This window comes from Brassica napus, chromosome A3 (assembly GCF_020379485.1).
Source record: "Brassica napus cultivar Da-Ae chromosome A3, Da-Ae, whole genome shotgun sequence".
Lineage (NCBI taxonomy): Eukaryota > Viridiplantae > Streptophyta > Magnoliopsida > Brassicales > Brassicaceae > Brassica > Brassica napus.
The window spans coordinates 2,142,338-2,157,230 of record NC_063436.1 but is presented as its reverse complement, the minus strand read 5'-3'; the positions used below and the strand labels follow the sequence as shown (position 1 = coordinate 2,157,230).

The 14,893-nt window shown below is 36.9% G+C and overlaps 5 protein-coding genes across 8 annotated transcripts; 3 read left to right on the top strand and 2 right to left on the bottom strand.

Annotated features, from left to right (window-relative positions):
* The first annotated feature begins 510 nt into the window (after nt 1-510).
* On the top strand, nt 511-4,066 carry LOC111210734 (protein DGS1, mitochondrial-like). Of its 2 annotated transcripts, none has more exons than XM_048769750.1 (14): nt 511-752; nt 827-944; nt 1,049-1,255; nt 1,339-1,476; nt 1,550-1,711; nt 1,822-2,016; nt 2,236-2,336; nt 2,530-2,619; nt 2,704-2,776; nt 2,858-2,886; nt 2,974-3,097; nt 3,218-3,328; nt 3,434-3,534; nt 3,764-4,066. In XM_048769750.1, the coding sequence occupies exons 1-14, from the start codon at nt 577-579 to the stop codon at nt 3,882-3,884; spliced, it is 1,746 nt and encodes a 581-aa protein (XP_048625707.1). In that variant the 5' UTR covers nt 511-576; the 3' UTR covers nt 3,885-4,066. The 2 variants fall into 2 exon arrangements, with proteins under 2 accessions (XP_048625707.1, XP_048625710.1); XM_048769753.1 differs by having other exon boundaries at nt 1,550-1,715; nt 1,826-2,016.
* A 60-nt stretch (nt 4,067-4,126) lies between these two features.
* Nucleotides 4,127-7,719, bottom strand: LOC106420225. The gene is made up of 3 exons (XM_013861080.3): nt 6,011-7,719; nt 5,280-5,443; nt 4,127-5,187 (listed from the first exon to the last, which is right to left on the bottom strand). Exons 1-3 carry the CDS (start codon nt 6,633-6,635, stop codon nt 4,147-4,149), a joined length of 1,830 nt encoding a protein of 609 aa, XP_013716534.2. The 5' UTR covers nt 6,636-7,719; the 3' UTR covers nt 4,127-4,146.
* A 129-nt stretch (nt 7,720-7,848) lies between these two features.
* Nucleotides 7,849-9,969, top strand: LOC106420009. The gene is made up of 6 exons (XM_013860846.3): nt 7,849-7,971; nt 8,545-8,604; nt 8,700-8,760; nt 9,259-9,299; nt 9,517-9,576; nt 9,647-9,969. Exons 1-6 carry the CDS (start codon nt 7,906-7,908, stop codon nt 9,698-9,700), a joined length of 342 nt encoding a protein of 113 aa, XP_013716300.2. The 5' UTR covers nt 7,849-7,905; the 3' UTR covers nt 9,701-9,969.
* Nucleotides 9,970-10,488: 519 nt separating this feature from the next.
* LOC125593308 (CLAVATA3/ESR (CLE)-related protein 22-like) lies at nt 10,489-12,310 on the bottom strand. Its single transcript, XM_048769760.1, has one exon. The coding sequence runs from the start codon at nt 11,170-11,172 to the stop codon at nt 10,867-10,869; it is 306 nt and encodes a 101-aa protein (XP_048625717.1). The 5' UTR covers nt 11,173-12,310; the 3' UTR covers nt 10,489-10,866.
* Nucleotides 12,311-12,475: 165 nt separating this feature from the next.
* Nucleotides 12,476-14,847, top strand: LOC106419807 (mediator of RNA polymerase II transcription subunit 19a). 3 transcript variants are annotated; one of them, XR_001283895.3, is made up of 7 exons: nt 12,476-12,748; nt 13,162-13,231; nt 13,316-13,611; nt 13,824-14,054; nt 14,224-14,283; nt 14,374-14,523; nt 14,601-14,847. XR_001283895.3 is itself a non-coding variant. In XM_013860643.3 (6 exons), the coding sequence occupies exons 2-6, from the start codon at nt 13,204-13,206 to the stop codon at nt 14,422-14,424; spliced, it is 666 nt and encodes a 221-aa protein (XP_013716097.2). In that variant the 5' UTR covers nt 12,502-12,748; nt 13,162-13,203; the 3' UTR covers nt 14,425-14,525. The 3 variants fall into 3 exon arrangements, 1 of the variants encoding a protein (XP_013716097.2); XR_001283896.3 differs by having other exon boundaries at nt 13,154-13,231; XM_013860643.3 differs by lacking the exon at nt 14,601-14,847 and having other exon boundaries at nt 12,502-12,748; nt 14,374-14,525.
* Nucleotides 14,848-14,893: the final 46 nt, after the last annotated feature.

Here is a 14,893-nt window from a genome sequence, read left to right as displayed (position 1 = left end):
TTTTTTTTTTGCTAACATTATTTTTTTTTTTTGCTAACATGTTAGAGAAGTTGTAAGAACTATTTCTAAACTTGTTACAAGAGAGTAAACATCAGTTTGTTATAATATTAAAAGAAGAGATGTAAGAACTAATTACTTGTATCTATAAGTTTCTAATGTCACAAGTAATGATTTGTGATGAGATGGATTCTCTTAACAACACAGAAACTGAGATTCAGAATCTGAATAACCATAATAATGGGAATAATTTAAAATTTTACTCCGCGGGATTAGCTTATTAGCATATTTTTTTAGATGAATGTCATTTTGGACATTGGTTACGTCAAATCTATTCACTAACATTACATGTAGTACCATTTAAATTGTTTTTTCGTTAGAAAAATGGTTTAAACATGTCTCATCTTCTTGACTCTGCTTTTGAAGTTGTAGACTTGTGAAAATCGATCATACTAAGAAACGAAAGGGCATACATATTGGCCCAGTATTTTAAGTCATCCTAGCCCAATAACGGCCCAATAAGTCATTCACCTTTCAACATCCTCCAAGTCAAATCTCCGGCGAACGTTTGCCACTTTGATGGATTCTCAACCTCCGGCGAACGGGTCCTCCCCGTCGACGATCGGAGGAGACCTTTGGAATCGCGTCGCCTCCTTGATTCCAACTTCCGATTCCATTTTCCCCGGAAAATTCTCCAGTCTCTATCGCCAAACCTTCGCCAAGAAACGACATATCTCTTTTCCTCTTCCTCTACCGTAAGATTCATCTCATCTTCTCTGACTATCGCTGCAATCCGATACTGTTTTGACTTTTGTTTGATTATCTTCAGCAACATCTCGGCGGATACGTCTAGGATCTACGTTGCGTTGGAGGAGATAATGGCTGACGTTCTCTCCAACTTGCATGATATCCAGAAGAGTTTGGAGTTTTGGCAATCTAGAGCTGAGGTGAAATCAATCAATCAATCAATCAATCAACACAACGTTCCATGTCTTTCACTTGATTATATATAGTAAAACGACGTTTTTTGGTGTCGTTTTGAGTACTGCAGGGCTCTAATGCTCGGAAAGCTTACTTCATGGTTTTTGAGAGAGGACCTGTAGCTTTTGTTGATGAGAGTGTGAAGCTCGTCCGCAAAGGTCTTAGTGAGGAGGATTCTGCTATGCAGCATCTTTGTCAGTCGTCTTCGTCTCATATGTTAGATAGGATGAGGGTTTTGATGGAGTTGAGATCTTCACTCGCTTCCTTTCTTGCTCAGGTTTATCATCAATCAAAAAATTTCGTTCCTTTTTTATGAAGTTATGTGCTTGTGACTCACTACTTTCAATGGGTGCTTTTTAGCTTTATGTTGAGTTGGATAAGCGTGGTGAAGATCTTTTGAAAAATCCGGAGAAGTCACTGCCGTCGTTGTTGGTTGTTATTGATCGATTGTTTTCGAATTTGGAGGGCTCTTTCAGCCATTTACATGCTGCACGCGAGGTAGAACACACACTGGTTTTTTTTACTTGCTTGAGTTTTACTTTGATTTTACTGACTTGTATCACATTTACAGTCTGATTCTTCTATTGATGGAAGTTACTCAATGCCTCTTGTCTTTGATCGACTGCCTGAGGTTAATGAAGAAGGATCCCAGTGGACTGATTGTGAACTTACCGATGCGATCAATCTGGTTCATAAGAATTTGGAGAAACTTAACTCATATTTATCAGTTATGGTAGGTGTGGCTGTAGTTTATTTATAGTTGTCACAGCCATTTAATGACGAATATCTTCATTTGAAAACAACTCTTTTTTTTTTTTCTTTTTCCGTTTCTTTTTTCAAAAGGTAGGCAAACATCGAAAACCAAGGAGGATGACCCTGTACTGGGTCCGATATACATGTGGTGCAGTTGGGATTTCTGTCTTTTCTATATGGCTACTACGCCACAGTAGTTTGATGGGAAGTTCTGACATCGAGAATTGGATTCATGATGCAAAAGAGGCAACCGTGAGCTTCTTCAGTGATCATGTTGAGCAACCGGTTTGTTTTTAGCCTTTCTCAACTTTTGGTCCAAATGGGTTGTTACGTAAAACTCTATTAAGGGATTAGAAATAAAGTGAAAAGTGATGGCTGATGCAATTCACCGTTTGGTTCTTATTCAAAGTGGATGTGTGGCAAGTTAAGATGATCGAGTTATTAGTCTGTTACTTGGCATTTTGTTTGCTTGGAAATTTCTGAATTAGACTCCTGATCTTGCAGCTGCTTGCCATTAGGGATGAGCTTTTTGATACTTTCCGGAAAAGACACAAGGGTGTCATGGAAGCTGAAGAAGTGCAGCTGACGCAAGACTCACTGCATAGGTTGATGTTCATTTCCTTCTTAATGTTTTTATCCTGGTTCTATTTCCTTGCTATTGTATATAGCAATTCACTTTTTATATTTATATAGTTTCACTGATCTGGGGATTCAAGTAACCATAACCAAAAATATCTGTAATCGTTCCTTTAGTGCTTCTTATTTTTGGTTGCATTCCTAATTTTCTACTTGCTATAGAATGCTGAGGAATTTCTGCGAGCAGGCTACGCCTGAAAAGGTATCAGACAATGCAACGGATCAGGAGATGCTTGAAGTTGTTATGCACCGGTACAACTCTGAACATTACTCTTTGTTAGGCAGCTAAAGGCACATTAAATTGCATTTACAATGGATTTTGCCTTCTAATTTCAGGTATGAAAAGGAACTTGTGCACCCTATACACAACCTCCTTAGCGGAGAGCTTGCCCGGGGTATGCTTATCCAGGTAATTTAAACTCATTGGCATGAAAGCTGTAGATTACTGTTTGTGAGATTCTAATCACATCAAAATTATTTTGTCTTTCAGGTCCAGAAGCTTAAACTGGATATAGAAACGTAATACCAGTAGGCAGTAGCTCTGAGTTAACTTTAATACAGATCCCTTAATCATTTTGTATATAACTGAATATTATTCTGCTGCAGAGCCATGCTGGAACTGGAACAGATACTTCGTGCGAATGAGATAAACTTTGCCATTCTAGCTGCATTACCTGCATTCTTTCTCAGCCTTGGTATGCTCGCATTGCTTCGGACATGGCTTAAACAGGTGATTAGATTTTATAATTCAAGCCAAACCAGTTGATACTGATACATATATGTTGTTCAACTTTATATTTATGAGACTCATTGTTATCTTTATTCCGTTTGATTTCACTGGTATGAATAGGATAGCAAAGCTCAAGGACGCGGAAGGATTGCGCGTATTCACAGGAGGCTACTCGTCGTTGAAATTGAAAAGAGAATCATGCAGTATCAGAGCTACGTTGAACAAGGACGTGTAAGATGTCCACTATATTATTTCTGATCATTATCATTTCTACGAATGGGTTCTTTGAAGAAATCATGTGAAAAGTTTCTGGACGTTTGTTTGATGCTGTTGCAGGATAAGGATGCAGAAACCGTATTCGGTTTGCTGATATACAGCCTTGAGCGTTTGTACCGGGTTGTTGAGACTCCTGCAAAAACTAGCGGCGAGTGGGATCTGTAAGTTTTCACACTGATCCCATTAAACGTTTAGCTACAAAACAAAATAATCAATCATAAAGAATCAAAATCATTCTCTGCTAGAAATGAACGATCTAAAACTCCTAAGCCAGTTGTCTTATGATACAAACGCTTAACTCATGGTTTTATTTGCCCTCCTTTTATTCTTTTGTGTGTTTGGTTATTATGTGTGCCAGAACTAAACTGACTGATGTGTTTGTATAAACAGAGTGAAACAAGATCTGATCGAGTTAGGAAGGCCACAGCAGGAAACGTCGTACAAGCTAACTGTGACACAGCGACTTACTACTGTTTACGACTGCTTGCTTCCCTCTCTGAAGCGACAATAACTTGTCACGGGTTCTTGATCTCCCTTTGTGAAATACCAATTTGTTCAAATATTTTTCAACAATTCTTGCGTGATGGCCTTTTGGGAAGCTGCAACAAAAGCCTTTTTTTTTCACTTGAGATGGTAAAACAAAGTTACACTTGGTTTCTTTGAGAATTGTAAATCACAATCAGTTTTAACATCTCTTATCAGGTATACAACTGCATGTGACTCACACATCTCCGTGTGACTCACTTCAATGCCATTAGCTTCCTGTTTTTACTTTATAAGCTATGACAGATCACAGCCTTGCATGAGAGATCATCATCAATGAGCCACAAGTTCAGTTCCGCAAGCTTTGTCTGAATGATATTGGAACCAACCTCAGGTGACCAATACACCACCGGTTTGTCATCTTCCAACCACTGGTTTACGCTCTCGGCATTAGTATTCTCTGCAATACTCATCGTCTCTACAGTCTTTACCTTTTTCCCCTTTTGCTCCAGTAGCTCTTTCACTAGCTGAATAAAATCTAGACCATGTTCTGGGGATGGATTCTTCGTTGCTGAGGATACAATGCTAGGCATAAGCTCATTCCTCCACAGCTTTCGACTGACCGGTGAAGATAGAACAATCAATACTCCAGAGCTTTCTCCTATATAGAAGTCGTATCCTGATCTGATGCTGTCAAGGAGTATTAGATCTTCATCCACCAAAAGCGCATTACTCGAAAACACCCATGTGCTGTATCCTAGCTCCAAGCATTTCATAACAACATAAGCACTGCTCAGAGCCTCCTTGACTGAGTCGCTTTTGATAAACATATCCGCATCAATCACAGGATGTCCCCTTCTTGAAAGGTCATAGAGAAACTCTGATCTAGGACCTATAAATATATGGTTCCGAGTATTAATCCTCTCGAAATGGCAGAGTAAGTTCCTGATAAACATCTCGTCTGCATCAAAAAGACTGACCAGAACTATGGTTTTATCTCTCTGCACAGAAGGAAGAATGGTGCCAAGTTCATTCAAGCTCCTCACAACTCTACCAGTAATAACTTCACCGAAACAGTAATCGTACCACTTAAGGTTGGTCAAAGGTTGGAGTTTCAGAAAATCAGAACCGGTGAAGCTTTGGTTCAGTAACTGAGAGTCTGGTCCAACGGTTTCTCTATAGTTAACACCAGCATCCCTGTGAGAGACGCTTAGAGCACTCTCGTTAGGGAAGTTGGTGTAGATGTTGAAGTAGCCACGTGAGTGGACAAACTTTATGAACCATGGTGTCCATATTCGTTCTTCTAACGCCCTGTACCATTCATCTGTCACCTGAGCAAGCATAAACAGATAAAAATGGCATAAAACTTGGAGTTTGTAACTAGTGGAATCCATGAGGAAGATAAGTACAACTCCAAAGTTACCATGCCACTAAGGTAAGGCTTCTTGTCCTTTGATTTGTGCTCGTCGTACCATAGTCTGAACTCTTTCCATGGCTTAGGGAAGAGAAGCTGTCCCCAAGTTCCCACTAACTGGTATAAGAAAATATTAGTTTTGGGATCTACTTGTAGTTTATTTCCATTTTCACCTGCATTTGATCATTACATCAATAAGTGACTGTTTCAGACATTTCTAGGAGCTGATAAACACTAACTATGAGGACATGAAATGAAACCTTACTTCCTGTCTCTACAACTAGAGCTGCTGAATCACTAGAACAATAAGTGAGTATTTCAGACATTTCTAGAAACTGACAAACACTAACTAGTAAACCAGCACATCAATCCCTACCAGGGCCGGCGCCGAACATATGCCGATGAAGTATTGGTCTATATAGTCAGCAAATTTTTTGGAAAAATATACATATATATTAACCTCCAAATTTATTTTAACAAATTTATATAAACCATTAATAAATTGTTTATAGTCCACAAAATCTCAGGGCCGGCCCTAAACATATGCATGAAGTATTTGTGTATAGTCTCCAAAAGTTTTGGAAAATTTTGCATTTATATGAATCCCCAAATTTTTTTTTTTTTTTAATAAAAAATAAACCAATATTAAATTATCTGTACTCCTCAAAATCTGAGCCGACAATGATCCCTACTTCATGTCTATACAACCTGAGCTGTTAAATCACAGACAAGAATGGTACCTGGAACGAGCCATGGTCTCTGAAGCGAAGCTCCATATATAGAAGGGTTGAAACTAGAAGCATCATAGTAGTAGTCACGAATCACGCGCTCAAGAAACCCGAAGTAAAGCGGAGAAACCTCAAGATCATCTTCAACGACGAACGCAAACTCATGATCTGAGCTCGGCCACCAAGCCTCCAGCCACTGTCCCTGCAAGCCAGCGTTACCGGTCCGGTAATGAACCAGTTTCTCCCCAAATCTCCACTCGAACTTGTCCACAAAATCCAGGATCTCTTTCGTGCTCCTCAAGCTATCTTCCACGGTTGTATCATTTTGGTCGAGTGAGAAATGATCTATATAGACGTGGAGGTGAACGCGTCCTCTGTCGCCTGAGACGCCGTACTCCGCGGAGGAGAGAGATCGGAGACAGCGGGAGAGGGAGTGGAGGCGGTTAAACGTGAGGACTTTGATGAGGAAAGTGAAAGGCGGGACATAATTGTTGTTCTTGTTGTTCTGTCGGAAAGTAGTGAGAGAGTGTTTGGTCTCGGGGACGAGGAGGAGGAGAATGATGATGGACATGCAGAAGAGGAGAAGAAGGATATGAAGTACGTTCTTCTTGTGTTGGGCAAGTCCCATCATTGCCATACATGGATTCACAGGTTTCTTGTTTAATAACTTCTTAAATGAAATGTGAATCAGATATTTTATATGTTGGGAGAAACTGGAAACAAATCATTTAAAGATATATATATGGGACAGAAACTGCAGTTTATTTGAGATTTAACTTTGTTTATATATGCGCTGTTATTATTGTTATATTTTTGAGAAGGGGTGTTAATTTAATCATTGGTTTAAAGTGTTTTTTTTTCTCGATCAACTTTAACGTTAATTATTGGATCTTCTACTTATTTATTACAATATATTGAAATTTTTAATGTTTTTGACTCTTGTGTTTACAAATATTTATTGTTATTCAACTAATTTTGTAAATATATCATATGAAATTTGACGTTATTTATGTTTACTGATTAATTTTCATACTTACCGCGAAATTGAAGATTTATAAAATTGGATAACTAGTTTCATATATAAATTTGTGGGTAAAATGATAAATGAGTCAATGGCTTTCTTTTTTTGGTAACAAAATGAGTCAATGACTATATCATGAGAGTAGTTGACCAAAAAAAAAACGCTATATCATGACTCATGAGAGTTGAAAATATCAAAATGAGTAAGAACTAAGAACTATTAAAAGAAAAAACAAGTATTCAACACCAACATTGTATGTCCCAAACAGGAAATGAATCTGGTATTTGACTTGATATGTTATCATCCTTTTTTTCGTCGTATGACCACATGTATCGATACATAGCGCCTATAAGACCATGCATGGAAACATGACGTACAAAAATTAAGATCTATGGAACTGAGATGTGTGCCTGCTCAACACTGATAATAAAATCAAACACAAGCTAGTAGCCATAAACTACAAAAATAATTTAGATATGGGAGAAGGAGTAATCAACAATCACAATCCAACTTATATAGTAACACATTTGTTCGTCAAAAAAAAAACTTATATAGTAACAAGTAGTCCCCACATTTATGTATACATCTCACCCAACGCCCAATTTTGTGATTATCTGTGTGTGAAAGTGTTTGTGATTGTCTGTGTGTAAAAGTGAGGTCGGAGCTCATGGTGTTATAAAAATGGAGTGCGTTGTGTTGTTTTATGATGCTCGTGGTTCGGTATGGTCTTTTCTTTTGAAATCTTCCATGGGTTTGACTGTCAATTATTTAATTATTGTGGGCTAACTAAAAACAGATTAAAATTAAAAGGACGAACTTGCAAATTTAATTTTCTTATTTATGAAATTTTCCAAAGCCTGAGAGAATCGGAAGAGAGAAGGAAGCGATGGATGAGCAAGAGTTTCGCAGCCGTCTCCAACTCTTCCCCGTCGTGCGCTCTCGCGACTACCGTGTAAAATCTCTCTTCTCTCTTCCCTTTTTCTATGGACAATCTCTTTTGTTGCTTGCCACTGTTAATTTATCTACTTGGTTCTGTGTATGCATTCAAAAGGGCAACTTGGTATCAATCTTAGGTTCTTAATCTGATGTTTAGTAGTAGTCTTGTAGTCAAACATCTATGACGTTCCTGAGATTGGGAGTAGATATATATAAGTCATGTTCGTTTGCTTGCCGCAGTTTTTAGCAAGCGTGGGCGTCAATGAAAATAGTTGTTTCCGACGCCGACGCAGTTTTAATTGCAGACGCAGATTTTTTCGGCGATCGACGCGAGGACGCAGCGTTTAGGTAGACGCAGACGCGCAGTACCGGCGTCAATAAAACGAACAAGAGTTTATTAAAAAAATTGACGCCGACGCAGCCGCAGGTAGCTGCGTCAACCAAACGAACAGCACTATAGTGACGGAGTGTTCTTAATATTTGTTTGAATGTACTATTACAATTGTAGCTATGTATCATCTAAGTCTGGAAGTTTTCATCTGATCCAGAATGTATTCATAACTCTTGTCTGTGTTTGTTTTGGTTTCAGGCTGGTTTAGATTCATCAAGTTCAAAGCAATCAACTACACACTCAGTTGTTGAGCGAGAGGTACATTCTGAGCTCTTGCGGCTCCTTTTTCTTTATTTGCTTTATGATGATGTTACACGATTGTAATTTTGATGAAGCTTGGAACCATTTTATAGGAGGTAAGTGAGTGGCACGACGCACCCAGTGTTGTTGAGCCAGAAGACTTGAAAGATCAAGGTATGCCTCTTGAAAGCATTATCTCTTTAGCTTTCTCTCTGAAACCTTTTTTTTTTGTTACATAATTTGAAACAACTCTTATACCCAGTTTACTCAAATGTGTCTTCTTACAAAGTTCATTGGTGGTAATTAGGAATCTATGTGATTTGTTTTTTGGATTATTGGATCAAGAATATTGCAAGTTGCTTGCTTGTTAGCTTTTGTTGTGTAATTACTTTAGAGACATTTGATCCAATGATGATAACATTTCATTTTTGTAATTTTGTGTATGCCATCTGTGTTTTCCTCAGCTTACTGTGTATATGGTTTTTACGTGATCTGACCAATGAAATGAAACCATCCTTGATTTCCAATTATACATGTATTTTTTACTTAACACGTAGTTGTTGAAGAAGCATGCGGTGTATTTTGCTCCTTTCAGAACATATGCATGGTTCTTTTTTTTTTTTGCTGCATGATTTTGTATTCAGTTTCCTAATTTCTAGACATTTTATACAGCAACATTCTGGGATAAGCTGAAAGCGGCTGCTGAGAAGAAGGTAAATTATCACCACTGGCTATTTCAAACGTTTTCTGTTGTTAAAGGAGATTAATAGTCTACTAGTTTGTCTTTAGAGTTGTAGCTAATTGTTTAGTAAACCAAGTATATAACTTAGATACTTCTAGTGACAGAACTGACTCTTGTTCATCTTTGATTCCACTACATATAACCGGAATATTGAGTTGATTATAAAACGTCAATGAACATCGTTGCAGGTTGGTGAGGTTGAAGCAGAGAGGTTTTGCAAGGCTTTCGAGAAACTTCACAAGAAACTTGTATGTTTCACACACTCACTACTAAGACGTTCTCTGCAGATCATTACTAATTACTGTGTTTTGGTTTCAGGTGTATGAAGAGCTGGATCCAGAAGCTGCAAAGCGATACTTATTAAACTCTTAAACATTCATGTCTTCGTTACTATATGCTTCCAAAGGTTTCATTACGTGGAGATATTTCGACTCCCTTTTTTACTTTTTTTTATTATAGCAATTAGGTATGAGTGGTGAGTGGCCAAAAATCTATTCTCGTGTTCATCTAATTATGATTCTCATCTTATAGGGTAGAAAAAGTTATGTTTGAGACATGATTTCTCTTCCTATGTGGAAACAGCAAGTCTTTCCCAAATTCTCCATATACTTAATCGGGATTTTTAAAATTAATTTTGTATATCTACAAATGTTTATTTCTCAAAAACTATTTCTTGTCCCTACATTTCATCTAGTGTCTTCAATGAGAAAGTAGTAAGATATGTTTTTCTTTGTCTTTTTATTTCCGGTCATATCTTGTTCCGACAGCTCTCGTTCTGTTTCTTACATATTAACCACACCTAGTAAAATGTAAAGTCATAGCAAAAAGCATCGTGTAGGATTCGTGGTAACTAAATTTTAACCGTATACTAGCAAGCTGTTTCAGGTTGAATCTCAGAACTGTCGTTTCTGTTAAGATGAAGCTCACATTTCGTATATTTGTAGTTTGGTTAATTAGTGTACTACAAGGTGTTTATACAGCTTTTCTGTAATAGTGTTTAATTATTGCGTTGAACAGAAATAAAATTGATTAGTTTTGGAACCCATTGTAGTTAATATTTTAAGCATGAATTGTAGTCTGTATCTTTCACATCCATCTCTGTAAGAGACTAGCTGTATCATAATTTCAATTGAACAATGATGTTAGTTCTTTTCTTTTCCTTTGGCCTCAACAATGATGCTCAATTTATAATCATCAAAAATATTCGTACCACACGAAATTTCCACCAGTTATTCTTTTCAAAAGGAAAGATGAGATAATCATGCGTATCAGTAATAAACTAAACGTATTTATATTAATTAGATGAATATCATAGAGAGAGATGAACAAATAAGCAGCATTTTCTACTCTTGAAATCGATCTCATTCCTCCACATAGAAAGAGTTACAAATCACGGCAGATCACGTACGATATAATGTATATCAGTGTAATACAAAAGTAAATAAATATGGTTTTGGGTTTTGTTTGCACATATATATATATATATATTTTTATTCAGACAAAAATTCACAAAACTTGGAAAAGCAAAAAAATATTTATCAATTGTGCAAAGGATTAGGACCTGTGAAGACCCTTCTCTTTCCATCTTCAAAAACATTCTCACCACCTTCATATGTATATATTCTTGATCCTCTTAACGCAGCATTGTCATTAAGATCATCAGGCTTTGGATCCAAAACTCTAGGTTTCTTTAAGCTTCCATGAGTTGAGTGATAATGAATACCAGCAGGAGAGGAGGACGATGAAGCTTTAGCGTAAAGAAACAGAAACAAAAAAAGAAGGATGATAAAGGCAACAGTAGTGATGTGTTCCCTAGGTTTTCTTCTGGAGTAGTTATTTCTCATCTTCAAGATATATAGAGTTTCTCTATAACTGTGAGAGATGAGTGTTAGAATTGATTTTTAGAAAATATAAGAGGGAAGAATAATCAGAAGTTCTGATCAAGATCTCTTAAATTCTCTGTGAAAGTCTCATGGAATGAGAAGAGAAGAATGAAAGTGATGGAAGAAAAGCTAAGGAGCTTTTAACAGATGACTTGCTCCAAAAGTTTGCTGCTCTCCTTTCCTTTTTCTTCACAATACCTTTATAAAAATAACAAAGAGAATAAAATTAGAGTTTTTGTAATTATCATTATTTTTCTAACTAAGCTTTGGTTGGATCATTTCAAAAGATATTAGCTGGATTAAATTGATCAGTGGTATCAATTAAGTGTAGTTAATATTTTTACTTGTAGTGGTTAAGTTAGGGGGAGAGTAATGAGGGTGTCAAAAAGCATGTATAGAGTAATTAAGTGAGGGGTCAAAGAAGAAAGAAATATAAAAAGGAAGAAGAAGGGGCCAAAAAGGGGAACTGGAGTGATGATTCTAAGACTTAGCTTTCTTTGGGGAGAATGATGTTGTCTGTATCTTCACTCCCTTTTCTCATTGTGTTATTCCTCACCCACATCTACACTCACACACATGAAAAAAATCCACTCCCACTTGAATGTCCCCTCTTATTTATATATACATCTGCTTTTATCATTTTCCATCTTGTCTTTGTGGAATATTAAACTCCTTTTTTTTTGTTTTTATTACGAATTAGGAGGAACGAACTATCTACTACAGTTCTACACACACCACATTTGACAAGAAAAACATATGTAGAATTTCGAATTTCTTATTTTATCTAAATCATGGATCAACCTTCATTTTTTTCTAAAACAACATTTGAAAATTTTCATAAATAAGAAGAAACAAATCAATGATAGTTTGATGACCTTTTTTGTTATCAATTTTGAAGCATATCTCAATGGTACATATGTTTTTCAGATGGTAATGAGACTACTTTATTTTCTTAACCAAAAGTAAAATATAATTTGTTTACTACGAGAATGCAAGAGGTTCAATACATGTTTTTTTAACAGTAGAAGATTGTCATCCAAATCCTTTGATTGTATTTAGTGAATTTTGTTAATGATTTAGTGTCAACTGCATATATTTTCGTTGTCAGCGTCAACTGTTGTTATACATGTGCATGGTTATGGAGCTTCTAGATTGAGAAGTTTAGTCGCACTGTAACTGGGCCGAGCCCAGGGGGCGTAAAGCCCATACATAATATTTTAAAAATTAATTAAAAGAAGGTAGAGAATATTATTATTGAGAACTTGAGAAGCAAAAACAAATAAGAATGATTAACCCGATTGGTTAAGAAGAAACAGAGAGAAAACTCTGAAACCCTAAGGAAGACGTAGTCCCCTCTCTCGATCTCTGTCCTCTCTCTCTCCCTCCATCACTTTGCTTTGCTCAATCAAATTTGCGCGGGAAACCAGACCAACCGCTTTCTCCCGTTTCCCTGCTTCTGGGATTCGAAGAGGTGCTTAGATACAAGCTCCGTAGCTAGAATTGATTTCTCCACGAGATCTGGGGCTTGTTCCAACGTGTACGTATTCGTGTTTCTCTCTGCTTTCTCGTATTCAATTGACTCTGAGATTGTGTTTAATTGATGGGTTTTGTCTAGTTTCCCTTTCGAATTCGAATCCTTTGATCATTTTTCGTTTTATCAAACTCTAAAGGTATCACCTTTATGGTATTGACAGGTTTTCGTAGAATAACACAAAAAGGAAGAAACTTTCTTGTTGACTTGGTTACAATCGAGCTAGGATTATTAGTTTTCAGTTGATTTGGGAGAGTTTTGATTCGCAATTTATGCTAAATTCAGATATTATATTTTAGCTCTTAGTTTTGTTGAGACTCTTTAACAGTTTCGGTCACTAATGCAATGTGAGCTGGTGGCTTTGTCTTGTTAGTATATGCATTAAAGAATCTAAATTTGCAAATGCTTTAGTGTACTAGTGTGATCATGCAAAAGCAATTGAGAGCTGTTCGATAAAGAAGATGGAGCCTGAACGTACCAATTTTGGAGGTAAAACTAGTTTTCAAATTTGGAGCTTCTTCAATCATGTCACCGTTGAGGTCAATGTGGTGGTGGTTGGTTATATAAGTGCAGGTCCGAGAGAGTTGTGTGGTGCAGTGGATCTTATATCTCAGTACAAACTACTGCAGCACCATGAGTTCTTTTGCAAAAGATCGCTTTCTGCGTCTCTTTCAGATTCCCACTATCTTCATGATGTGGTTGGGGACACTGAGATTAGAAAAGGAGATGGAATGCAGTTAGACCAGCTTATTCAGAATAATACGTTACAGAGCCGGGAAAGTAGTAATACCCGCATCCTACCTTTTGATATGGATGTGCTTAAGGAGGCTTTCCAGCTTAATGATGTGACTCCTGTTGAATTGCCTCTAGTAAGCATCTGCTCTCTCTTGGTGCTTTTGAGTTTTAACGACTTAGTATAAATATTTGACATTGCATTGAACTTGAAAATGGGATCAATGATGAATGTCCTGTAACATTCAATTCTCTGGTTAATTGACAATCATAACCTGATAATGGATATCCTTTAGAGATGATTGACCGAGGCACTAGAACATGAACACATACTGTTTTTTTCTTTCAGGCAGAGAAGGGGGCTCCAACAATTCCACCAAAGTCAAAACGTGAGTCCAAAGATAAGGACAGGAAACATAAAAAACACAAGGACAGGGATAAGGACAAAGATAGAGAGCATAAGAAGCACAAGCACAGGCATAAAGACAGAAGCAAAGATAAAGACAAGGACCGAGACAGAAAAAAGGAGAAAAATGGCCACCTCGATTCGGGTGATCACTCTAAGAAACATCATGATAAGGTAAGACATGTCTATTTGTTGAACCTGTCTGTCTCGCCAAATGTTAATGGAAGTGGCAGCTTGCTTAAATATTGATTTGGCATAAAATTTAGCAGATCTTAGGCTGCTCTTTATGTATATTGTTTGTTTTCTGATCCTATGGAAATCACGTGGAGCGTTGATATTGCAGAAAAGGAAACATGATGGGGATGAAGATCTAAATGACGTTCATAGGCACAAGAAAAACAAGGTAATTTGACTTGAAGTTCCCACCATTGTTCAAGGTTTCAGAGTTGGTAAATTACTAAATTTATTGAGTCGTCGATTTATCTGGTTGCAGCATAGGAGCTCAAAGCTTGATGAGTTGGGTGCTATAAGGGTTGCTGGCTAAAATTGGTAGACAATCCCAATTTTTTGTATTCTGCAATCCTATAGGTGTCACGGAAGAGGTTTAGAAGCAGTTTTCAACTCACTGTAGACTATATATTAGGTAAGCATCTTTGTTCAATTAGCTTAGCGTTCTTGTCCAACTTGTGTTGATACTGAACAAGAGGATTTGCTTTGCAGGTTAAAAATTTCAAAAATGGTGGATTCATTCGTTGAAGGTGAAATTTGTGAAGAAGAAGAAGAAAAAGCAGAACTTGTATTTCATTTGATTTAGTGACACTTTGTAACATTTTGGTCTTTGGAGTTTTTTTATTATTCCATCTCTTTTCTGTCTATAAAATCAACACTACTCTGAATGTTTACTATTCATGTAAAATAATTAGTAATCCAATTAGTGTTGCTGAATAAAGAACTGTTATTTCAATTATGAACTATTATCTTATCTGTATGCCACTATATAATTGTAAAAATTG

Bases quoted from the DNA above. Each gene is read 5' to 3' on its own strand.
- LOC111210734 (XM_048769750.1), top strand. From the start codon at position 577: ATGGATTCTCAACCTCCGGCGAACGGGTCCTCCCCGTCGACGATCGGA. The intron at 2,777-2,857 runs GTAATTTAAACT...TTTGTCTTTCAG, and splicing joins CCCGGGGTATGCTTATCCAG to GTCCAGAAGCTTAAACTGGA. The intron at 3,098-3,217 runs GTGATTAGATTT...TGGTATGAATAG, and splicing joins TTCGGACATGGCTTAAACAG to GATAGCAAAGCTCAAGGACG.
- LOC106420225 (XM_013861080.3), bottom strand. From the start codon at position 6,635: ATGGCAATGATGGGACTTGCCCAACACAAGAAGAACGTACTTCATATC. The intron at 5,444-6,010 runs GTACCATTCTTG...GATCAAATGCAG, and splicing joins GAGACCATGGCTCGTTCCAG to GTGAAAATGGAAATAAACTA. The intron at 5,188-5,279 runs GTAACTTTGGAG...ATGCTTGCTCAG, and splicing joins AGCCTTACCTTAGTGGCATG to GTGACAGATGAATGGTACAG.
- LOC106420009 (XM_013860846.3), top strand. From the start codon at position 7,906: ATGGATGAGCAAGAGTTTCGCAGCCGTCTCCAACTCTTCCCCGTCGTG. The intron at 7,972-8,544 runs GTAAAATCTCTC...TTTTGGTTTCAG, and splicing joins TGCGCTCTCGCGACTACCGT to GCTGGTTTAGATTCATCAAG. The intron at 8,605-8,699 runs GTACATTCTGAG...ACCATTTTATAG, and splicing joins ACTCAGTTGTTGAGCGAGAG to GAGGTAAGTGAGTGGCACGA.
- LOC125593308 (XM_048769760.1), bottom strand. From the start codon at position 11,172: ATGAGAAATAACTACTCCAGAAGAAAACCTAGGGAACACATCACTACT.
- LOC106419807 (XM_013860643.3), top strand. From the start codon at position 13,204: ATGGAGCCTGAACGTACCAATTTTGGAG. The intron at 13,612-13,823 runs GTAAGCATCTGC...TTTTTCTTTCAG, and splicing joins CTCCTGTTGAATTGCCTCTA to GCAGAGAAGGGGGCTCCAAC. The intron at 14,055-14,223 runs GTAAGACATGTC...TTGATATTGCAG, and splicing joins CTAAGAAACATCATGATAAG to AAAAGGAAACATGATGGGGA.